This window comes from Rhinolophus hipposideros, assembly GCF_964194185.1.
Source record: "Rhinolophus hipposideros genome assembly, chromosome: 18".
NCBI lineage: Eukaryota > Metazoa > Chordata > Mammalia > Chiroptera > Rhinolophidae > Rhinolophus > Rhinolophus hipposideros.
The window spans coordinates 22,670,778-22,696,519 of NC_138064.1; the positions used below are offsets into that span (position 1 = coordinate 22,670,778).

At 33.1% G+C, this 25,742-nt stretch overlaps 1 protein-coding gene across 3 annotated transcripts in view; it reads left to right on the top strand.

Moving 5' to 3' along the window:
• CRPPA (CDP-L-ribitol pyrophosphorylase A) overlaps positions 1-25,463 on the top strand; it is a 222,164-nt gene extending 196,701 nt beyond the window's left edge. For all 3 annotated transcript variants that reach the window (XM_081079468.1, XM_081079469.1, XM_081079470.1), the window contains one exon: positions 21,668-25,463. In XM_081079468.1, the coding sequence (XP_080935594.1) occupies positions 21,668-21,772 (105 nt within the window). In that variant the 3' untranslated portion in view covers positions 21,773-25,463. The remainder of the gene's footprint in view (positions 1-21,667) is intronic.
• The last annotated feature ends 279 nt before the right edge of the window (positions 25,464-25,742 follow it).

Consider the following 25,742-nt stretch of genomic DNA (forward strand, 5'->3'; position numbering starts at 1 on the left):
AGTGGGAGGGATTGATCCTCAGGCTGTGGGTCAATTGGTTTTCAGTCCCTTGCTTTCTCTCGTCTCCTCTGGTACCCCTATGATGTGAATGTTGGTGTGCTTGATGTTGTCCAAGAGGCTCCTTAAACTCTCCTCATTTTTTTAAAGTTATTTTTTTCTTTTCGCTGTTCTGATTGGCTGTTTTCTGCTATCTTATCATCCAAATCACCGATTCTGTCTTCTGCTTCCTCTTACCTGTTTCCCTCTTTTATATTCTTTATTTCAGTTATTGTATCCTTCATTTCTGACTGGTTCTTTTTTATTATGTTTTCTGTCTTCATTTTTATGTTTCCTATTTCTTTGTTGAAGTTCTCACTCAGCTCATTGAGCATCTTTAGAACCAGTGTTTTGAATTCTTCATCTGATAGATTGCTTGTCTCCATTTTGTTTAGTTCTTTCTCTGGATCTTTGTTTTGTTCTTTTGTTTGGAATATGTTGCTTTGTTTCCTCATTTTGGCTGCCTCCCTGTATTTTTGTCTATATATGAGGTCTCTCAGTCTTGGCAGAGTGGCCTTATGCAGTAGGTGTTGTGTGGGGCTCAGTGACATAGTCTCCCCAGTCAACCTGAACCTGTGGGTTGTGTGTGCCTTCCTATTGTAGTTGAGCCTTGATTCCTGTTTGCACATCAGTGGGAGGGAGTGATCTTAAGGCTGTGGGTCAATCGGTTGTGAAGATTAGCTGTGACTACATTGAAGGAGCTTTTATGCAGGGGCTGACCCGAAGGCACAGGATTTGCTTTAGTGTGGCTCGGATGCCTACAGAGTCTGCATTTTGGGTGTGTCATTTGTGCAGGTGGTTGGTTGGCGGTCTGGTGTGATCTGAAATGTAGCATTTATCAAGTATATTTATAATCTTCCCATAACTCCTTTTTTAGAATATTAAGCCTATTTTTATTGTAATAAACAACAAAACTAATGTAGGAGATAATGAATATTCTTTGCACTGTTCTCTAAAAATCATATGTCTAAGATGTGTCTAATTGAGAAGAAGGAATTTTATCCTGTTTGAGTAAACAAATCTATTTTGCTTTCCTTGTAAAACAACCACTTTATTTCTTCTATCCACCACTTAATTAGTTAAAGTAGAATGATAACATGCTACAAGGGACATATGAGACATTGTTACTTCAAAATGAAAATAATTATTGTAAATTAGGATGTTTCTCCAGTATTGATTATTGAGAACATGAAGACAAACCCAAAGGCTTTTCCCATAATTATTAGACAAACCTCCCCTACCTTTATTTTCCTAAACTTCACAGACTCATTTTTAAAATCAGAAATATATCCAGAAGAATGACATTGTTAACTATAGTCTTTATAGGTAATCTATGAGAGTATGTTTTTGTTTTCATCTTTCCTATAATGATGAGAACTTATTTCTAAGTAAAGTATGTAAACCCAAACAAAACAAATCTGAGCATAGACTTCTTAATGTATGCTTTCCATTCATATTTTAAGCTATGGAAATAATTATTTCATTCTATTAGTAGACTATAGTTTTTATAAGAATGATGTATATAATTACTTATAAGAACTTCCTGTCTTTGAACTGGTTTACTTTTAAATGTCTTTTAACATATCCCTATGAAGATTATCAATCATTTTTTGCTTTTTTGATTTAGTGTTCAGTATTCACTAATGTCTGTCATTCTTTTCATTGGACATATGTATAATCCAGACATATTTTTTTTTCTTGTAATTATTACTCCTCTTTGCTAGTATTTTAATTATTTATAGCCATCAGGCATTTATTTGTCTTTTAAAGGCCTTCCAATCCCAATCAGAATGAATAAACAATTAAAAGGAAGAAAGATTTCGTAGCCCTTCTTTTCCTTTTGATTGTGTGTGTTCTATATAACACTTAAATTATTCTTTATGAAATTAGTATATCCAGGAAACTGGAGAATTATGCTTTAGGCTGAGTGAATGGAAAACATGTTAGAGTTTCCTTTGTAAGGTTTCCAGGGTGCCACAGGAGATTTCTAATGTGCTGCTTATTTGTGTTCTCCCCAGATCATTTTCAGTTTATTAAAATGTTGGAGCAATAATTAAAATGTTGCGTAGCCTTTCCTATGTTCTACACCTCACTGAAAACATGTCGGCAGAGAAAGAAAACGTTCATCATTTCTCAATATAAAACAGATCCTGCCAGGGATCATGCCAAACTCAACCAACCATGGCAGTCAAATCAATGTATGTTTTGGTTTAAATTTTTATTTTTGCCTATAGTTCAGCAATTTGACTCTGGTATTTGTTGTTCCCTATGACTTATAATTTTAGGGCATGACAGTTCCTGAAATTGACAAGGCTTCCTGCTTACCTTGCAATGTATTTGTATGATGATATAAACTATAAGAGAAAATGACATTTTGACTCAATAAATATTTGCTTTATGTCCCTTACATCTGTTTTACAGAACTCCATTTTTTTTTTTTTTTTTTTTTTATTTCTCCACCAATAGGCACTGAAAAACACGTGCTTCTACCTTTCATGTGGATGTTACAAATTCTGGAATTAGTGTTCCAATTTACAAATTAGAGTTTTTATTATTATTGACCCAAGAGATTTAATTATCTCATCAGTTTGTATTCATGTCATAAAATATAAATTGGTAATTATTCTTTTTATTCTTATTTATTCATTAATTTATTTCTTGCAGTTGTGGAGGCAGGCTGTGCATACCATGAGGTGTGAATGTGGGTTAAGCCACACAACAATTTATGATGCTGAGTAATTTAAAAATCTCAAAAGGGATTATGTTTTTAATTTGGTATTAAAGTAAGCAAAAAAAAATAATGGATCTAAATAGTAATTTAGGATTATGTTTTCTTAAATAAGGATGTCTTTAATATTATTAAATGCTTTGACTGTATAGATTCTGAATTTGGTTTCAAGTCTAATTTTTTCACTCATTATCTATGTGACTTGACAGTTATTCAACCCTTCTTGGTTTAAGTGTCTAAGTAATGGAATTTACTTTATAGGGTTTGTTACATTTTCATTACTTTTTTTTCCTACTGATTTTGTAAGGTATAATCTTGTTTCAAACTACTACTGATTGTGTATTGAATTTTGCATATTTTGCATATTTTTTCCTTTCCTATTGACTTTGGGTCAATGGTAATTTAATGTATATTGGATTGACTTTGTGTAAAATGAGAAATCAAAAATAGTACAAAGATACAACATCCATTTATGATTAAAACACTCAGTGAAATGGGTATAGAAGGAAAGTACCTTAGCATAATAAAGACCATATACAATAAATCCTCAGCTAGTATTATACTGAATGGTGAAAAACAAAGCTTTTCCTCTAAGATCAGCAACAAGGCAAGGATGTCCACTCTCACTACTCTTATTTAACACAGAACTAGAAGTCCTCGCCAGAGCAATCAGACAAGAGAAAGAAATAAAAGGCGTCAAAATTTGGAATGAAGTCCAATTGTGAGTTTTTGCAAACAACATGATTCTTTATATAGAAAAACCCTAAAGATTCCACCAGAAACTATTAGAAACGAGACAAATACAGTAAAATTGCAGGATACAAAAATCAATGTACAAAAATCCAGTGACAATGGAATTTCAGAAAAGGAAATGAAAAAAAAAATCATTTTGCAATTGCAACAAAATAAAATACCTAGAAAGAAACGTAACAAAGGATGTGAAGGACCTATACACTGAAAACTATAAGATATTATTAAAAGAAATTGAAGATGACACAAATAAATAAAAATGTATTTTTAGTTCATGGATTGGAAGAATCAGCATAATTAAAATGGCCATATTATTCAAAGTACTATACAGATTTAGTGCAATCACCATCAAATCACATTGGCATTTTTCGAGAAATAGAACAAAAAATCATCAGATTTGTATGGAACCACAAAAGACCCCGAATAGCCAAAGCACACCTAAGAAAAAAGAGCAATGCTGGAGGTATCACACTCCCAGACTTCAGCTTGTACTACAGCGCAACAGTAATCAAAACAGTATAGTATGGCAGAAAACAGACACACAGACCAATGGAACATAATTGAGAGCCCAAACATAAACCCACATATACATGGGCAAATAATTTTCAACAAAGGAGGCAAAAATACACAATGGAGAAAAGAAAGTATCTTCAATAAATGGTGCTGAAAAAATTGGAAAGCCACATGCAACAGAATGAAACTAGAATGCTGTTTGTTACTGAGTACCAAAATTAACTCAAAATGGATCAAAGACCTAAACATAAGACCGAAAACAATAAATTGCATAGAAGAAAACATAGATACTAAACTTATGGACCTTGATTTCAAAGAGGATTTTATGAATTTGACCTCAAAGGCAAGGAAAGTAAAAGTTAAAATAAATGAACGGGACTATATCAAACTAAAAAGCTTCTGCACAGCAAAAGAAACCACCGACAAAACAAAGAATGGGAGAAATTATTTGCAAACAATGCCTCCCATAAGGGGTTAATATCCAAAATATATAAGGAACTCATACAACTCAACAACAAAAAGACAATCCAATTAAAATATGGGCAGAGGACCTGAATACACATTTCTCCAAAGAGGGCATACAGATTGCCAATAGACATATGAAAAGATATTCAGCATCACTAATCATTAGAGAAATGCAAATATAAACCACAATGAGATATTACCTCACACCAGTTAGCATGGCTATAATCAACAAAACAAATAATAACAAGTGTTGGAGAGGCTGTGGAGAAAAAGGAACCCTCATATACTGTTGGTGGGAATGCAGATTAGTGCAGCTGCTATGGAAAGCAATATGAAGGTTCCTCAAAAAATTAAGAATAGAATTACCATATGACCCAGCAATCCCTCTCCTGGGTATCTACCCAAACAATCTGAAAACATTCACCCATAAAGTATATGTGCACTGATGTTCATTGCAGCTTAATTTACGGTGGAAGACATGGAAACAATCAAAGTGTTCTTTGATAGATGAATGGATAAAGAAGATGTGGTATATATACACAATGGAATACTACTCTACCATAAGATGAAGTAGTGCTAATTTGAGACAACATGGATGGATCTTGAGATTATTTTGCTAAGCAAAATAAGTCAGATAGAAAAGTCAAGAACCATATGACTTCACTGATTTGTGGGATATAAAACTGAAAACAACAACAGAACAAGACAAACAAACAAAGAAACAGAAACTCATAGACACAGACAAGAGTTTAGTGGTTACTAGAGGGTCAGGGGGGAGGAGGATAGTAGAAGAGGGTAAAGGGGGTCAAATACATGGTGATGGAAGGAGAACTGACTTTGGGTGGTGAACACACAATGTGATATTTAGATGATATATTACAGAATTGTACACTTGAAACCTATGTAATTTTACTATTGTCACCTCAATTAATTTTAATAATAAAAAAAGATATATGTACCCCTATGTTCATTGCGGAATTATTCACAGTGGCCAAGACATGGAAGCAACTGAATGTCTTTGGATAAATGATTGGATAAAGAAGATGTGCAACATGTATACAATAGAATACTATTCTGCCATAAGAAAAGCTGAAAAACTGCCAGTTGTGACAACATGGATGGATCTTGAGACTATCATGATAAGTAAAATAAGTCAGACAAAAAAAAATTGACAACCATCTAACTTCATTCAAATGCGGGGTATAAAACTGAAAGCGAGCAATGAAAAAATTGAGAACCATCTAACTTCATTCAAATGCGGGGTATAAAACTGAAAGCGAGCAAAGAAACAAAGACTATAGACACAGGCAGCAGTATAATGGTTACCAAAGGGAAAGGGGGGTAGGGACAAGATAGAAAGGGTAAAGGGGGTCAAATATATGGTGACAGAAGGAGATTTGACTTTGAGTGATGAACACACATTTGCAATATACAAATGATGTATTATATAATTTTATGTAATTTTATTATAATTTTATTAATCAACTTGAAATCGATATAATTTTATTAACCAACATCACCCCAATACATTTAATAAAAGTTTCAAAAATAATGCAAAGCAATCCTGTATATCCTTGACCCAGAATCTCCAATATGAACATCTTACATCATCACAGTAACAAAATCAGGAAATAAGCCTTAATGCGACAACATTATCTAATCTATAAATCTTATTACATTTTGTCAGTTTTCCCACTATTATCTTTTTCTGGTCAGGATCCAATCCTGGAACATATGTTGCATTTTGTTGTCATCTCTTTTTAGTTTAGTTTTGTTTAATCTGGGACATATCATCAGTCTTTGTCTTTCACGTCTTTGCACTTCTGATAAATACTGGCCTGTTATATTGTATAATGTCTCTCAACTTAAATTTGTTTGATGTTTTCTCATGAATAAATCCAGGCTATGCATTCTTGGCAAGAACACTGCAGAAATAATGTTGTATTCTTCTCAGTGCATTATATCAGGGGTTATATGATGTCCATGTGTCTCACTACAATTGATGTTATTGTGATCACTTAGTTAAGGTGGTGCCTGCCAGGTTTCTTCACTGAAATTTTATTATTTTTCCCTTTATAATTAATAAGTGTCTTGTGAGGAGATACCTTGAGACTATGTAAATGTACCAGTTATTATCATAGTTTTGCATGTTAATGTTAGTATTTGTTGTTGATTCTGGCTGGAAGCAATTATATGGTGGTGCTTGTCACATGGTGATTTTCTATTTCTATCATTCTTTCCAAATTTATTATTTGGAATTCTACAATAAAAGCTTTTCCTCTCTCTTTGTCACTCTGTCTCTCCCCCCATCCTCTCTCTGTCTCTCTCCCTCTCTATCCTATCTATTACATATGTATGTATGTATATGTATGTATGTTATCTATCTATCTATCATCTATCTATCTACCTACCTACCTACCTATCTATCTATCATCTATCTAATCTATCATGTATTATCCATCTACCGTGTTTTCCCAAAAATAAGATCTAGCCAGACCCTCAGCTCTAATGCATCTTTTGGAACAAAAATTAATATAAGTCCCAGTCTTCTTTTAATATAAGACCGGGTATAATATAATACAATACAATACAATACAAAGCAATGCAAAGCAATGCAATGCAATGCAATGCAATATAATATAATATAATATAAAATACCAGGTCTTATTTTAATATTAAGACCAGGTTAATATAATATAATATAATATAATATAATATAATATAATATAATATAATATAATATAATAATATAATATAATATTGGGTCTTATATTAATTTTTGCTCCAAAAGATGCATTAGAGCTGATGGTCCGGCTAGGTCTTATTTTCGGGGAAACACAGTATCTATCTACCTACCTATCTATCTAATAAAAGAGCTATCTCTCTCTCTCTGTCTCTCTCTCTCTCATCTATCTATCTATCTATCTATCTATCTATCTATCTATCTATCTATCTATCTATCATCTTTCTAGCTATCTAGCTATCTATCTAAATGTACTCATGGATATTAGTCTTATTTTATAGGTTTTGCTGAATAATTTCATTATTTATTGTTCCATTTGTTCCAAATTTGGTCGTTATGAGCCTGTTCATGTTATTAGGTTGGTGAAACAGTAATTGCGGTTTTTGCAATTATTTTTAACCTTTTAAAATGCAATTACTTTTGCACCAACCTAATACCTTCTGTTGTATTTCAAAATATCAGATTTTAATCACCTCCTTTTTCACACAATAGATGTTTTAGGCTCATCTTGTCATCCCCCCCCCCCCCGCATGCTTGGAATCAGCAATTTCTTCAAGGAACCCAAATTTCTTTTATTAGATAATGGTATTTAGAAACCAAGATCTGAGAACAAAGGTGCTCATTGTTCCTGGAGTGTTTATAAGCCCTTTCAGCAGATATTGCCAGGAAATATGTGTATTTTTATATACCTATTTCTATGTCTGTCTGTGTTTATTTGTGTGTAATATATTGTTTACCTGAAGTAAACCATGACTTCATACTGACATCTCTATATACAGTCCAACATGATTTGATCTTTCTAGGCTCTCCTTTTCATTTTATGTAACCCTTTTCTCCAAAAATGAGGAATCTGGCTTTCATTATCAGCAGTATATTTACTTGTTCAATCCTGGAATACACGTAAGTGTATTTCAGAATTGCTAACCCATACCTCTGGGAAAACAAATTTATTAATTAGAGTACAATGATTGTATACAGATCTTTGTCTTAAAGTACAGAATCAAAATACTATTTTTCAAAGTTAATTGGGTTAGTTATTTTCTTTACCACCTTCTTCAGTTTGGTTATTTATTTATAATACATTTGAGTTCATTTGATATTGTCACTAATCCATTTTGGATTACTCCTGCATCCTGGTGCATTCTTTTTTTTTTTTTTTGTAATGTGTGCAAGATTAACATTGTTCTGAAAGTCAGAAATTTGTAAAAAATCTATTCAGTTTGGAGTGTTATCTGCTTTATTTTTTTGTTGTTGCTGCTTTCTTTGGGGTTAGGGGAGGAGGATTGGAAGGTAGTTCATTAATTGAGGTGGTTGAATCTTTCTTTCTTTTGTGTAATTCTCTGTATAGACGTACTAAGTTCTCTCCTATTCATCTTTGTGGGTTTGGCTAGTTTACAAGATACCTAATTCAATGCCGCCCTCTCCTGTCAATGTAGCAAAATCCAGTTTCTTTAGTTATTTTCTAATGGTAAAGGAAGGAGTTGTGTGTCCTCCAACTTTTTAATTCTCCTTTGCATTTCAGGACTCTAAAACTTCCCCTTTTGCTTCTTTTTCCCTTTTCTATTCAATTGCCAAAGATTACTTCTCTCTTCCATTTTGTGTTTGTCTCTCCCAGGAGAAGACTGCCACTTCAAATCAAGCATAGTTGTAAGTCCCTTTACTATGGCCATTCTTGTTATACCTCCACACTTTTTAATATTTTCACACTTAATGCAGGCTCTGGTGATGGTTTTAGATCAACTTTATACTCAGCAGTAGTTCCCCTGTTCCTTGTTTCCAAGTTTTTCTCAGACTGCCTTTAGTTGCCATAAAGGCTTATGAGGGCAGAGGAGTATGAAAAATTGCTCATTGAAATTTGACAATTTTCCTGTGATTTTTTTGTTTGTTTGTTTGTTTTGTTTTGTTTTTCCTTTAACTTACAGTTATTTTGAAGTTTGGAAATTCTGTCTTCAAATTATACTGAAGGTGTTTGTGTGTGTGTGTGTGTGTGTGTGTGTGTATAGTTTTGTTTGCTCTTCTTGTTCAGTAAAGCTTTTGGAGAAAATATTAAAGGAGCCCCCCATTGGCTTTAGCCTCCTGAAAACCCCATTTGGTTTTTTAAATCCATTTTCTCTCTACTGATTTGGAAGTTTCACATTCTATTGTTAGATATTTAGTATGTCTTTTGAAATCTGACTTTGCATATTTATATGGAAATCTGAAGTTAGTATATTAATTACACTCCCAACAGTTTCATGTATTTTAGAATATTTTGTTTGATTATTCATCTTTCACCTTTTATGCTACTGTTCTTATCAAGTACTTTTATTTTGTTCTTTTATTCTGTGTTTAAATGTTACTTTTATTATTTTTGGAGATGTAATTTTTTTTTAGATTTACTCATATGTACTTGTTTTAATGCTTTTTTCTTTATTTACCATACCTTCCTGCCATATTAGAGCTTTCTTCAAAAATTACTTTCCTTGTGCCCTTGAGGTACATTCTTTAGTGCCAGAGTATTTGTGGAAGGATATAAGCATTCTAGGTTGACAGGTTTTTGTTGCTGGTTTGTAGGGCATTAGTTTTTGCATTTTGTGTTTAGCACTTCACAAATATGTCATTGTGTTCTTATTATCATTGTTTCTGTAAGAAAGACTATTGTTAAGTTAGTTAGTCCTCTATTGGTTTATTCTCTCTAATTCCACTAAGATTGTCTCTTTATGTTTAGTGTTTCGGTTTTCCTACACTATGTCTATTTGTTGAGGTTTTTTTTCTTAATTTTTACTGGGGAATATTGGGGGACAGTATGTTTATCCAGGGCCCATCAGCTCCAAGTAGTTGTTCTTCAATCTAGTTATGGAGGCCGCAGCTCAGCTCCAAGTTCAGTCACCATTTTCAGTCTTTAGTTGCAGGGGGCACAGCCCACCATCCCATGCAGTAATTGAACTGTTAACCTTGTTGTTGAGAGCTCATGCTCTAACCAACTGAGCCATTAGACCTCCACTCTGGAAGCTCAGTGGCAGCTCATTGTCTTCAATCTAGTTGTGGAGGGCAAGCTCACTGGCCCATGTGGGAATTGAACCGGCAACCCTGTTGTTCAGAGCTCGCGATCTAACCAACTGAGCCATCTCGCCATCCCTATTTGTTGAGTTTTTATTTTGTTTATTTTATTTTTTTCATCTTTGAATTCATTGGGTTTTCTTTATGAATGAATTCATGTATTTGATAACTTCTGGAAATTTTTTAGCAATAACTGCTCTATTATTTCTCCGTATTCCTATTGTTTTCCTTTTTCTTTTCTGGGATTCTGATTAAATATACATTAGAAATTTTATCATGTCTGCCAAATCTCATCCTACATTTACATTTTCTATTGTTCTCTCTGATTTGACGTCTCAGTAATTTCTTCAACTCTGTTTTCAGTTTTAGTAATTCTCTTTTCAGTTTTGTCTAATCTGTTGTTTGACCCATACTTTGAGATTTTTCTTTGTTTAAATTCAGCAATGATTTTCATTTGTGAAAGTTTTATTTTTTATTTTTAAATATGTAAATATTTATTTATTTTCATTTGGGGGAGGGGGACAGGACTTTATTGGGGAACAGTGTGCACTTCCAGGACTTCTTTCCAAGTCCAGTTGTTGTCCCTTCAATCTTAGTTGTGGAGGGCGCAGCTCAGCTCCAGGTCCAGTCGCCATTGTTAGTTGCAGGGGGCGGAGCCCACCATCCCTTGCTGGAGTCGGGGAGTCGAACCAACAATCCTGTGTTTGAGAGCCAGTATTCCAACGAACTGAGCCATCTGGCACTTGCCCATGTGGGAATTGAACTGGTAGCCATCAGCAGCACTAGGAGCATGGAGCTCCAATCGCCTAAGCCCTAAGTATGTAAATATTTTTATAGTCTAGTCTTACTTGCTCATTTTTGTAATTCCATATTTATTTCGATATTTTTATGTAGTTTAAAAAATGTTTTGTGCATGAAAATTCTAATGCTAGATTTATTTTTGATACTAAGTTGGTTTGTTGTTTACTTCTTGTAATTATGGATTCATTTATATGTTTATGTGTTTATCTTTCTTGACTGACTACATATTCCATAAAGGGGGAGAGGAGACCTTTTATCTGATGATTTACATCTTAATATATAGCTGATAGCCTGGTATTAGCTATGTGCCCGAAGTTAAGTTACTGAAAGGAGTCCCCGTTTTTATTTTCTCTCACTTATTCCATTGTTGTATCAGTTAAGTTTTTAAATACTCTTTTTTTTTTTCTTTTCTTTTCTTTTTTTTTTTTTTTTAAGGACGACTGCACTCATGGGTATGTTTTCAGAGGCCTTGAATATTTCACAATGTTTTCTTTTTTGCTTTTTTGACAGTTGGCCTGGATTCTTGAGTAAACATTTTTTTCTTAAATCCCATTTTCTGGAGGTATTTAGCATTCAAAAAAGTAACACATCAGCCATTCTTATCTAATTAAAATAAAATAATCAGTGTTGTGTGCTATCTTTAAATTTGAATGTGTCATCTGAATATGTCTTCTTTTGAAAGTGCTTTCAGTGATTTTTGCAAGGCACAAATTATACCTGTCTATCTGCTGACTTGGATCTTTATTTAAATCAGGGAAATTTCTTCTACATTTTATAATGTCTTCTGCAATATCTATTGTGTTTCCTCCACAGATTTCCCTTGTATAATTTAGTTCTTTAATTAAAGCCTTGATCCTTCTCTTATTATTTTCATTTCTTTATTCTTCTGTCTTCTAGATATTTTCAAGTCTGTCTTCTACTTATCTAATTCAGCTTTATATAGAAAAAACAGATTTTATACCACTCCCAATGAGGCTTTTAATTCAAAATACATTTATTTAACATATACATGAAATATTTTGTCACAAAATTATTCCTATTTTGTGTACGCTTCTACGGTTGAATCATCTTCTTAAATCTTTCTGAAATTGAAAATAAGAAAATACCTAAAATGTTGTCTTTACTTCATAGTGTCAGTTCAGAGAAAATATTTAATTCTGATGATTCTAGAAAGTTTTTCCCACCTTGAAAATTGCTTCACATATTGGCTGTTTTGTTTCTACCTTCTAATAAGTATTGTAGGCAATCTACCAACTGTGGCCTTCTCCAGGAAAAAGAACTGTATCTGCTCTCAATTCTGGGAGAAAGCTTTGCCTGACTAGTTTTTTGCTAGCTAAGACTAACAAAAATTAGCACTGGTCTGATCAGGATAGAACTCTTTTTTTGTAGGTTGTGATTCAAAGCTTCCTTCTTGGAAGGAATTAGAATTTTCAATTCAATGATAAATACTTTTCTGTGAAACTCTGAGATTAAGACTTTGGACACTAACTACTCACCCATGTAACTAATATTTAAGAGTCTAATGGTCACTAACCAGTAATCTTTTTCTTTTTTAACTGCTCAAAACCATTCTAACAGTAATTTTCTCTCTCTCTCTCTCTTTCTCTCTCTCTCTCTCTCTCTCTCTCTCTCTCTCTCTCTCTCTCTCTCTCTCTCTCTTTCTTTTTCTCTCTCTCTTCGTGCATGTGTGTTGCTACCAAGAAGATATGTTTGAATTGCCCATTTTAATTCTTTCCTTGCATTAAGTTTGTAATTAAACATTTGAAACGATATTTTATGTGGAAAATTAACCAGTATTTCTGCTTCAGGAAAAATATCAATAGTTTTTCTACTAACACCTGGGCCATCTACTCAAGAAGAAACTCTTCTGAATGATCTTTCTGTTTCACTTATCATTTCTCAGGCATTCTAGAAACAGTGCCCATTGTCCTCCAACACCTAATATGTAGCTTTTCTGCTTATGCAGCCCCCTCATCTAAGAGAATGCCACCTCATCATGTGCCTTTATCCCCCTAACTTGGGGGCATATTAGTGTAATTTTATCAATGTCCCTTACACTTATCTCCCAGACCAGGCATTCTTTCATAGAAGGTGGAATCATATAGCACAGAATTCTAGCTTTTGACATTGTTTTAGTTTCCAAGTACAGATACAAGATTTTTATCTTATTTTTATTTTTAGGGGATTATTTCCACAATGATGTATCTTTTATCTAAAAACTTTGATGTTTCAAACATGTCTTAATATTTATATATAAAGGTAGATCTTTATAGAATTAATTAGCAAATTAATGCAGTGAGAAAATATTTAATGAATACCTACTATGGGTATAGTACTTTATTTGAGGTTAGAATTTAATGCGACAGAGTTGTCTTTTACTATCTACAATTTAGCTAAGAAAATAAGACTGATACATATGTAAACCTAAAAAAGTTGTTAGTAAGAGATTATGAGAACTGTGGTAATGTAAATTACTGATGTTCAGTAGAAAGAGATGATCTCATAGGAGGAAACCATCCCAGTCAGGTCTTTAAAAATCGATGTGAAGTATAAAGACAATTATTGGGAAACCATTAGAATGGAGAAGGAATAATAACGATTGTACCAGTGTGGCCACAAAAGTGGATTCTGTATAGTAAAGGTGTGAGAACTGTGGTTAGAGAGTTGATTAGGTTGTTTGTGAATGGCCTTGAATGCTAAGATTAAATTTGTGCTGAAGTTTGTAGATTTGAGAGTGTGAAAATGGTTGTTCTAATGAGGTTCGAACAGTAACCAAAGGCAAAGAGAAGTAGCCAGTTAGGGCATCCTAGAGGAAGCTAGGTACATACAGGATGGTGTGGATGTAGATTGTGAGTGGTTGGAGTATGAATAATGAGGGATGTCACAATAGGAAACTAGCAGGACTTGGTAACTGTTGGGTGAGTTGTGTAGGATCAAAACAGTTTTGCTAATTAAAAGGGACATTGTGTTTGAGACCGCTTTTTCACTTTATTAAGTTGTGGAATTTATACTATGAATGATGTTGTATGAAAATAAAGTATGACAGTGTGACAAGTCCCAGATCTAGAAATAATTGACACAATAATGAACTGCTTGTTTCTCAGGCCAGACGTCTGGTGATTTTGGCTGCCCCTGTTTTACCCCACTGCACTTAGACTCTGAGCACTGCATGTTTTTGGTCTTTCCTACTTAGCAAAGTAGCAGTGCTGCCCCCCAGAGTTTTACTGACCAGTTCTTTTTTCTTATTTACCTCATTCCACAAATACTTACGGAGCTCCTACAGTATATGGAAGGCATCATACTAGACACAGAGAATACAGGACTTGAAAACTGCTGTGTGATGATTATGTTAATAAGTAAATCCAAGTGCATTTTCATGAGTATTTTAATGTTTAGGTTTTGGGAGACAGTTGTTTCACTCAAATGAGAAAGAGGAACATGCTTTATTTGGAGATGACTGTTCTGTTTTTCTCAAAATCTATTAATAGGTGACTGCTTTTTCCTGTAGTTTTGGAAATTTACAAACACCAAACATTTATTTTCATCTCCACTAGGGGACAGTGTGTTACCTTTAGATTTTTTTTTCCATATCAGCAAAATGTATAGTTTTATTTAAAAAAAAAATTTTATTTGATATTATCTTATAAATGTAACAAAATGGTTAAAAGGTTTATAAAGTCTACAACTAAGGATTTTTGTAATTGTATGTTTTATGGATAGATGGATATTGTGATATGTATAGATAGAGTAGACAAATAGCTATAGATAGTACACTTTGTTTAGAATCTTTGAAATTTTGTGACATTTACTTAGATAATTTTTGCATGAGTTCATCAAAACAAAGATGGATGGAGGAAGAATATTTATATCAAAACATAAGCATCTGAGTTTCAGGACAGCTTTGTAACTCATGGAAATTAAATTAAGATTGAGGTATGGGATTTGCTGAGACATCGTAATGTTTACCCTACAAGAAGGGCTGTGTAATCTCCTGAGATATCTAAAGCCTAAATATATATACATATGTTTTAACTTTATAGCTTTCCTTTTAACAGAATACATTGTGTTTTTTAGAAATGATGTATATGGAGGATGAATATCTCTAAAAGATTTCCTTTCAGGTTGTCTATAAAGATTTGGACAATCATGATGTTATAGCTTTTCCTGCTATTCTTTGAGACTGTGTTCTGTAAAATCCATGTAAATTTGATTCTAATAACATACCATAAATTTGTTTACACCGCTTAGTGCAAGTACTGAGAGCTGTGTAATAAAATGATAGGATTTAATATTTTAAAATATATCTTTTAAAAAGTTCTGCAAATTTATGTACACTGGTAATAATTTTGTCAAAATTTGTCCTTTGAGAAAATTGAAAGGGACTGTTATTAAGTAGGGGATTTTGAAGATATAGGCAATATAGAAAACTGACCATTTATTTGTACACACTTAAAAGGTGCAACTTCTTAGTAATTTACTTCAAGAATTGTAGGCTTTACTTGTTCAAATTGTGAAGCAGATGATGGGAAGGAGGCAAAACAAGAGTTTTTATGAATTATGAAGGTGCTGCTGTCATTCTTAATCTTCTGTGAAAATAAAAAAATTTCCTACTTCCCCTGATTTCCCAAATCTTGCCAAAGGCTTAGAAGTCCCATGAGAATTCTGCATCAAGACTTCACTCCTCTACTGAAGACTGTATATGTGTGTGTGTGTGTGTGTGTGTGTGTGTGTGTCTGTGTGTGTGTGTGTATATATAGCCAAAAATGTACTTACATTTTAAGAAATGGAAACTGTATTAAAATTGTAATACTCAGTATATACCGCTAACAAAAGATGAATAAAAGTCACATTTGACTTCTGCTATTACAAGAGGTGCTCAAAGTGGTTACCTTCAGCGTCCAGACACTTCTGATTACGGCGAACTACTGCTTGAGCAATATTGACCAAAGTGTCCACTTGTATACAGTTTTTGGCACCTCCGGTACACACACACACACACACACACAAATGTACACATACACACATGACTTGTATTCATCTTTTGTTATGTATATATATTGAGTATTACAATTTTAATAAAGTTTTTTTCCTTTCTTAAAATGTGTATACATCTTTTTGGCACCATCTGTATATATAAAAAAACCCTCAAAAGGAAACCTACCTATCAACCAAGAAAAACACACGCATGTACTAGAAAACTAAAGTCCAGATTCCATTGATAAGACTTAATTACTAGTGAGTAAATTTTGAATTATCTTATATGTTTAAAAGATAATGATAATAAGAACTTTTGTGCATATTTCATCTAACCATAGTATATTTTATCCTGATCTTGAAATTACAAGGAATAGAGAAATAGCTCACTATGATAATTTTCTAGATAAAATCCATGATGAATTCTAATCCTAAGTAATTTACTTTGAAGATACAGAAAATTAAAAATAGCTATTTTATATTGATAATTTGTCTGATATTCTTCCTAATATTTTAAAAAATTCAGCTGTTAGAAATGTTAAGCTCTCAATGAGTAATTGTTAACATACTGAGTAAAATTAAGTACGTACATATTTTTTGTTGTCATTTTTAGCTGGATTTCCATGATGTTTTTCTTAAACTCTAAGCAGATAGCTAAGACCTTGTGAATTATTAATATGATTTTTTCTTGAACTTTTCATTTGAAAATTAGAATATTCAAACAAAAGTGTTCTATTTTGTATAGTTTTTTGAAGATTTTTAAGGAGATAATATTCCCTGGAAATTTGGACAGTGTTCTTCATTATTGATTTTATCTGAAAACAAATTATATTTAGTTTCCTGAATTTAACAAGTCTTGAAACTAAGTGTTAAAATAACTGATTGTTCTTGTTAGAAGAATACATTTTGTTCATTATGGAACTTTTCAAAATGTAACAAAACACAGAGGAAACAAAAATAACCATAAATTCATCACCCAAAAATTATTCTTGTGTTAGTATTTTGATACTTTCCCTGTCAGTATTTTAAGACATGACTACTATATTGTTTTTCCCTTTTGAGTGGTTTCTATTATATAATCCAGTTGTACTCAAGGAAAAGTATACATGTGGTAATTTTTTCAGCTAGAAGTTATGTTATTATTGTTTTATAATTTTGAACATTTTTCTATAAAGTTTGACATTGTTATGAAGTGAACAGGATGATAAAACAGGTAATTACAAATATGACAATAATGCAGACTTCCACACATCATATATCATTACATATCTACCTATTTTTCTTTAAATTCAACAAATGTATGATTTTTATGTGTGGGTGTATAAACATTGGTGTACTGGGTTTAGAGTTTATGCTGTTTATGCCCAGTGTGTAGAAATCAAGGTACCTGATTTTTTTTGCTAGAAAAAAAATCTAAACCTGGAAATTGCTAGCATTACAGATAATTAATAAACTGCTGGTAAATTTAGTTTTGGTAAATTTTCCTTTTATTGTTTTATTGTGGAAGTTGGGTACCCACTTTCTTTCAATGCCTACTATAAGATCTAGCTGTCATATTAATATGCCATGATGAAAATTAGTCATGATTTCTTGTTCCCAGCATATTTCTTGTCCATTATGGACTCTGCAGTTGTACACATGCTTACATTTTTTGAAAAATAACAGACTTTGTTTTTTTTAGATTTATGGAAAAATTGAGATTATCATACAGAGTTCCCATAAGCCCTGCACCCAGTTTCCCCTACTAACTAAAGTCCATAGTTTTTTCAGATTTCCTTAGTGTTCTACCTAATGTATTATTTTTTAAAAGCCATTTGTTTTGTTTATGACATTTGTTTTTCATACCCAAGGTGAGTTTTTCACTTTATTAGATTTTGCATAATTTTGCCTTTTTTGTACCTCTTTGTACCTTTCATTCACCCTCTTTATATCCAAATTTATTTGACATAGCCTAGTTAGATGTTCACATATTTGCTTTTTTTAGATTGGTTTCAGGTGTACAAAGAAATGTCAGAGTTAGACATTTACACCCCTGACAAAGTGATAAGCCCCTCCCCTAGTGTATTATTTTTTTTATTCCAAGTTACCATATGACTTTAGTGATGTCATGTCTCCCTAGTCTCCTTTTGGCTGTGACAGTTTCTCAGACTTCCCTTGTTTTTGATGAACTTTACAGTTTTGAAGAGTAATGATCAAGTATATGAAGTCCCCTCTACTGGAGTTCATCTGATGTTTTTCTCATGATTACACTGGAGTTATGGGTTTGGAGAGGAAGACCACAACGATAAATGCCATTTGCATCACATCATATCAAGGGTGCATATTATTAACAGAATTTTTCAGTGTTCATGTTGACCTTGCTTACTTAATGTTAACATTAAACATTGCATAATGTTTGAAACACACAAAGGAATTTATGTATATATACATATATGTATGTGTGAATGGTGATAAAATGACCACATACAATGCCCTTTTGTTCCCCAGTCTCCTCAGGGATTAAAAACACTGTTTTGCATATCCCCGGGCATCAAGAAATGCATTTTAAAGATCTATTTGAGTTTGCATTTTTTTTTAAATCTGTGTTATCAATACTTTTATAGAGATAGGGAATTGTGAGATGAGTTTGAAATCCATAAATTATTTGACCAGTTGATTTCTGTACATACCAGAATTTTTTGAGTATGTGTGTGTCTCACCATTTTGTGTAATACATTGTTAAATTTTCATATTTTTCAATGATAAAATGATCAATAGAGCTGAGGCAGAAGGGAAAGCAATAACATAGGTTCTTCTCACTGAATTATAATCTTTCCAAATGATGCCTACAAAAAAACTACAGAAGTAAATGAATCATTAAAAAGATTCTTACTTAAATTCTTTATTAGCTGCAGCTATCTGAATTATGGAGCTATCAAAATAAGCATAGAAGATTTATTCTAAGATACAGAAATGTGATTTTTCTAGCCCCAGAATCTTAAACAGATTTTTCCCCCCATCTTTCATATCTTCGTTTGTTACTGGGCTGCTTTCATTTTGACAAGTATAAACTGGTTTTAAAGAGGGACTACAGATAGCCTTTTTCGGTTTATTTTTGAAGGGAAAACCTTAATTATCATCATCTGTTGCATGTCTTAATTTAACAAATGTGACTTGTGAGTACATGTGTATTAACCCTGCAACATTGTGATTAATTCATCATTAAGAGTGACAAATACGTATCTATAGCAGTTTTGTATTTTGTTCAGTTTTAGCATACATATTTCTTTGTTTATGATGTGGCATGGGTGATATTTACTCCTATAGAAGTGAATCACATTTTAAACCCAAATATATTTGGCTTTAGAATTATTTGCTTTTGTGTGATCTAAATTTTGTGATATTCTGGAAACATTTGAAATCCAATTTTGAAATGTCATTTAAAACCCACATGCAAGAAGCCAAGTAGCCACCATCAGCTTCTTGTGTGTCTTCCCCAGCTTCATCCCTTAGAACTAAATAAGAGAAATGGATGGAAAAGAGGAGCTTAACAGAGGTGGTCTCTCATCACCATCCTCATAGATGAGGAGCCCAGGGCCGGGGCTGGTGGAAGTGTGGTGACAGTGGTAAGGCTTAGAGATGTTCTTCTTTGTACTATTGCCAAGGCTTCTGGCTAAATATGCAAATAGGAGTACACAAAGTAAGGAAATAGTGGTCATTGTTAACAAATGGGTTAAACTGAAAGGGTGATGATATCTTGATCATAGAGCCTCCTTTGCTTTGAATTTGTTAGAATTTATGGAGTGCTAACCATGTGTTAGGCATTGAGCTAAGTGTTTCATATTCAAAGATAAAATGAAAAATTCTTTACATCAAGAAGAATCATCTGTTGGAATAAGTGGTCAACTATAAAGACTATTAGAAGTCAAAGTGCTAGAGGAATTCTAGCACAGCTGTGGAAACACATTCACCTCACCCAAATTGAGGGGAGGATAGGAGCCAGCGTAGGTTTCAGGAGTCACTGATATCTGGGTTGGAACCACAAAGAGTAACTGTGGTCAGCTAAGCTGGGAAAGGAGTGGGACAGCTTTTCTGGCAAAGGGATTAGCTGGTACAAAGGGATGAAAGCTTAAGAAAATGGTTTGCTTGGGCGATCTTAAATAGTTCCGTGTGGCCTGGAGATTTGCATGGTTTTAAGGCAGAGGCTGGAAGGATAAGAGACTCTTTTCATTACCAGGTAAAGAGTTCAGACTTGATCCTGAAGTTTAAAGAGAGTCTTCAGAAGATTTCAGGTGGGATTGTGACGTGATCAGATCTGTATTTTTTAAAAAAGTATTTGACTGCTGTGTAGAAAATAGGGTAGAACAGTATATAAGACTTTAGAGAGACTGTTTATGAGATTGTTCCACTAATTCAGGAGGGAGTTCGTATGCTAGCAGCAGCAGTTCGAGAGGAGTATATGGATTCAGAAAACATGAAGGAGGTAGAAGTAGTAGGGCCTAGTGATATATTGAACACTGGGATAAGGCATTAATGTTGCTGCCAAGTTTGGAGGTTGGTTATCAGATCTTTCTTTTTGAACGTAGCACAATTCATAACACAGAGACCTTAGAGATATTAGCTCTGTTTCCACTTTCCCTTCATAGTATCATCCCCTCATAGCTTCAAGAAGCCTCATAAACATATTTAATAGGCAATATGCTTTCAAAGGCTAAACCACATCTTAGCAACTTGTGAGATAATTCATTTCACAAATTTGGCGGCTCTTTGCTTCATAAACAAGCAGGTTCTCCCTACTGCCCCCCCCCCCCACACACACACCAGCGCTCACAGTTTATAACAAAGTCTGTTGTTGGAGGACGCTCAGAAACAAGATGAAGAAAAGGCTTGCATCATCGGTGAAATATTCCCACTTCAGTGAAGAATGAAAGTTGGTCAGATATTGGATTGAAAGAAAATAATATTTTGACTCATACTCTTAGCATTTGAAATTGTGTCAGTATTTTTCTTAGTATCTTCAGCAGATATTTTTTTGTCGTCAATGAAAAGTGTTTCCAGGAGCATTTCTCCTTTATTTGGGGGAGCAAGTCCATGCCTATGGTTATGGCCTGAGTTCTGTAGACTGCTGAGTCCAGAGACCAGTGGACATTGAAAAGTGGTTCCTAGATCTCATAGAAACAGAGTAGAATGGTCATGGTTAAGTGCAGAGGAGTGGAGGAAATGAGGAGATGTTGGTCAAAGGGTACAATCTTCTAATTATAAGGTGAATAAGTTCTGGTAATTTAATGTATAGCATGGTGATTATAGTTAACAATGTTTGAAAGTGGCTAAGAGAATAGATCTTAAATGTTCTCACACCCTCCTTCACCAAACAGTAACTCTATGAAGTGATAGGTTATAACTATTGTCTTAATCATTTCACAATATGTAGGTATATCATACATCACATGACTATGTTGTATACCTTAAACTTACACAGTATTGTGTGTGAAATATATCTATAAAGCTGCAGGGGGAGGTGGTGCGGGAGGGTTACTTTAAGATAAATACATAAATTTGAAAACGAAAAATAACTACAAAATTTAATGTGTGATATCTTTTCTTTCAGAAGTAATGATTGTTTTATCCTTTCTTTTCAGGATGAGCAGAAGCTACAGGACAGTTTAACGCAAGGTGCCACTATTATTGCTACATTAATTAAAGAAAGAAATTCTGGACTGGTTGGTCAGCTACTGGTAGCATGAAGAGCACAATTACCTCCTGCGTTTTCAGAACCACTTACCTAAGTATCTCTTTTGTGCTTCCCTCCCTATTGTATATGGTAGAATGTTCGTCTTCTATGTCTTACAATTGTTAGAAGATGGTGCTTAGGTTATAAAAGTGTATCTGTGTTTATATCTATGAAAAAAATATTCACTTTTGTGCATGTCAAATTAAATTGCCTAAACCAGAAAGGAATAGATAAATGGAAAATAATAGCCTTCACATAATCTTTTCTTCAAGGAGTGAAAGATCAAATAGAAATAATGATGGGTGCGCTAATCCTTCAAGAATTGAGAATTTAGAAAACTTGAACTATTATCTCCATTTAATTAGTAAATCACACTAAGGTGAAACTAATATATCAGATTCAGAATTATTCTTAATTCTGAAATATTTCTCTACCATGAGATATTGACTTGTGTTCTAATTTTTTCGCACTTAAAAAAAAAAGAAGGAAATAGCAGGGAACTCTGGTTCAGATATCTTCATCATTGTCTTCACATTTTTCCTGATCCCTAAAGAAGAGGCCATGTTTTTCTCCTGCTTTTCTACTGTTTTAAAATTGGCTGTGTTCCTCGGTTTCTGAAATATAATTTTGACTCATTTAAAACGGTCTCTGATTTTTCTGAATAAATTTAAAAGAAGACGGGAAAGCTTCATAAAATTGAACTTACTTTGGTGAATCCCAAGTTTTAGTCCTCTTCTAAAAGGCAAGGAGTCATTCCACATCCAATAATTTATTTTTTTTAAACAATACTGCTCTCTTTTTAAATCAAGTTCTGATTCTTTCAAATTTCCACTAGTGTATACATATCTTAAATGCTGATGATTTCCCCGTACATTACATTTTATAATTATGTACATTCAGCCATTAGAGAGGCCTCTTATTCCATTTTTACATTTACCTTCTAAAAATACATTGGATCAGATTATTCCAGCGCTAAGGCTGCATATGGTAACTATAAAAGTTGCATGAAACATTTTCTATAAAATATCTACCTTGTGGAATTTCTTCCTAACCTACTGAATGATTTTTTTTCTATATTTCTCAAATATCTATATTAGTAGGAGAGTTTATATTTTACATTTAAGTAATAGTGGGTAGAAAATAGTGGACATGGAGTAATTATTATAATTAATTGTCCTGAATGAAATGTGTTCCTTCATTGTAGTTTGGACCTATGTTCCTGGGCTTGTTACTTTGTCTCTCTCTCTCTAAGAATGTTAAGAAATAAATCATTTCATTCAAATCTTGAGGGTGATAATATATGGGCAATGTGTGGATTTTGGTTAGAATGTCTATGTCAGTGGGTCAGTTATGTTGTGAAAGGTTCTCACCTTGTGCCTGTTGAAGAAGGCTTCAGGTAAAAATGTTTTAAGAATTTGAAATTGTTTGACTTATTTCGCTTAGCATAATAATCTCAAGTTTCATGGATACAAAACTGAAAACAACAAAGGAATGAGACAAACAAATGAAGAAACAAAATCTCACAGACACAGACAGTAGTTTAGTGGTTACCAGAGGGTAAGCAGGGAGGGAGATGGTAGATGAGGGTAAAGGGGGTCAAATATATGGTGATGGAAGGAGAACTGACTCTGGGTGCTGAACACACAGTGTGATATATAGATGATATATTACAGAATTGTACACCTGAAACCTAAATAACTTTACTAACCATTGTCACCACAACAAACTTTAATTAAAAAAAAAGAATTTGAAATTGCTCATAAATGCAAATTGGGAAATGCTATCAAGCTTTAAAGAGAAAGTGAGTGTCTTTAAGTACAAGGCAGGTAACTGGGCATATCTAGTGGCACAGCAAAATCATTCTATTGACTGAATACTGGCGAAGTTCTTAAGAGTTCAGCTTAATAATGAAATGTTACACCAGACAAGAATTTATTCAGGAGTAATTAGTATGACTTTACCCTAGGCTTTAGAAACACTTAGTGTAATGAAATTTAGTTAATAAAATATTAAATTGTGTTCAAACTTATCACCACCATCATCATAACATGTAAATTATTTTTCTTTATGGCTTACAAGTGGTTCACAACATTGCAAATAACATAAAGCAATCTCCCCACATCTTTTACTGTTTCGATGGGAAGTGATGTGCAGGGATCTGAACTGCTTTGCCCAGTGCCATTTGGCTGCTTAATAACAAAAGGCAGGGCTTTAACTCAGGACCACTGATAATGTTTTAAGCTCATCTCCCTGTAACCATGATTGCTGGTGAGGGACATCCAGCAGAGAGGCTGTGGGAAATAAGCCTGAAGCTCTGCATGAGCTGTGGAGGAAAAGACTAGGAGGGCAGCTCGCCTAGTCACCAGAGGAAAGTCCGGAAGCTTTGGCCTGTCCAGCCATCTTTCAACATACAGAAATTGTAGCTAAGGGTGAAAGGAATGGAGAGAATTATTGACCAAGAAAGAAAGAGAAATTAGTTGTTTTTATTGTTTAAGAGATCCAGAGGCAACTTTACAGTTACATTTTCATCACAGTGTCTGTAAACTTAATTACTTTCATGAGAACTGTCTTTCACTTTGTTTTCTAAAATCCCTTAAATAATAGTAATTATGCCTCAGGGTTGCTGAAATTGCTTTCTACCTGGGAAAAATTTTGTGAAAAGATTATTTGCTTTCTAAATGTATGCTCATTAATTGAGTGTAATTTAAAGATAGCCTTTTTAGGAATTTAACAGTGTGATCAGTGGTTTGATTAATGACTTATACTGGTAAGAGGTAATAGGTTTTTCTTTATATATATATAAAGGTGTTCGATGTGACAGATAACTTGTTGCAAATATACTTATTTACAGATAAAAATCAGACACCTATATTCAACCCAGAATCATTCTTACTGTAGTTACTTTTTAAGCATTTTGCATTAGTTTAACAGGAAATCTCTTTTCCCATGGTAGTTTGTTATAATTATAACTATTAAATTTTACTATGTGTGTGTTTATATATATATGTATACATGTATACGTATGTATATATTTACTGTATGTATACAAATATATACACACACACACACACACAATGATCATTTTATAAAAATCAAGTTGCAGTGGAACATTTTCTTACAGTGAATCTGCATTTTGTACTTCCTTTTATTGTTTAAATTAATTATGTCAAGGAAGCATAAATCATAATATTTTAATTAAAATATTAAGAAAGCCATTTGGAAGAAGAAAAATTGAAGTTATTTTAAAAGTTTAATTCAAAAATAAACAGAATAGATGAAAAATACATATCATTTTAGTATTTATTAGTATAATTTAAAATAAGTGAACTAGAAGTGGCTGTGTTAGTGGTTTTGGCATTGTAACTTTATGTTATACATTTTTGGTTTCAAAATTGTGAAAAATGTATGGATTTTTTTTAAGTAAAAGTAGCACATTACTATTAAAGACTCTCAATATATTCTCTTTATAAAACAAAGTAAGTAATTGATAAATAACTAAGTAAATTATTGGTATTTTAAAAGACAATGGCAATTTTCATTGATATTTATTGTATATGTGCATATTTGTTCAAACTAACTCAGTCACAATTGAATAAGTAAATATAATATTTGTTCTGAAAAATAGAACAATGTAATATTTTATAGTATTGATAGAATTTGAGATCCAGATCTATTATCCTATAAATATATATTAAATATTTGCATAACCCAAAGTCTCAATTAGATTTTTTTCTTCTTTCCTTCTCATTTAGCAATTATAGTGGTGGCTAAGGATATAAAAGCTATACTCAGACACAACGGAAGAGTGTTGTGATTGTTGAACAATGTCTGTATGGGTGTGGTGGGTTGATTTATCTTTCAGAAATATTCTTTCCCTCCACTTAGCTTCCAGAGGAAGAATATATGTCCACCTCTTGACTTTGGGAGTCATCATGTGACTTCCTTTGACCAGAGTGAGTCAGAATGGCAGTGCATCACTGAGA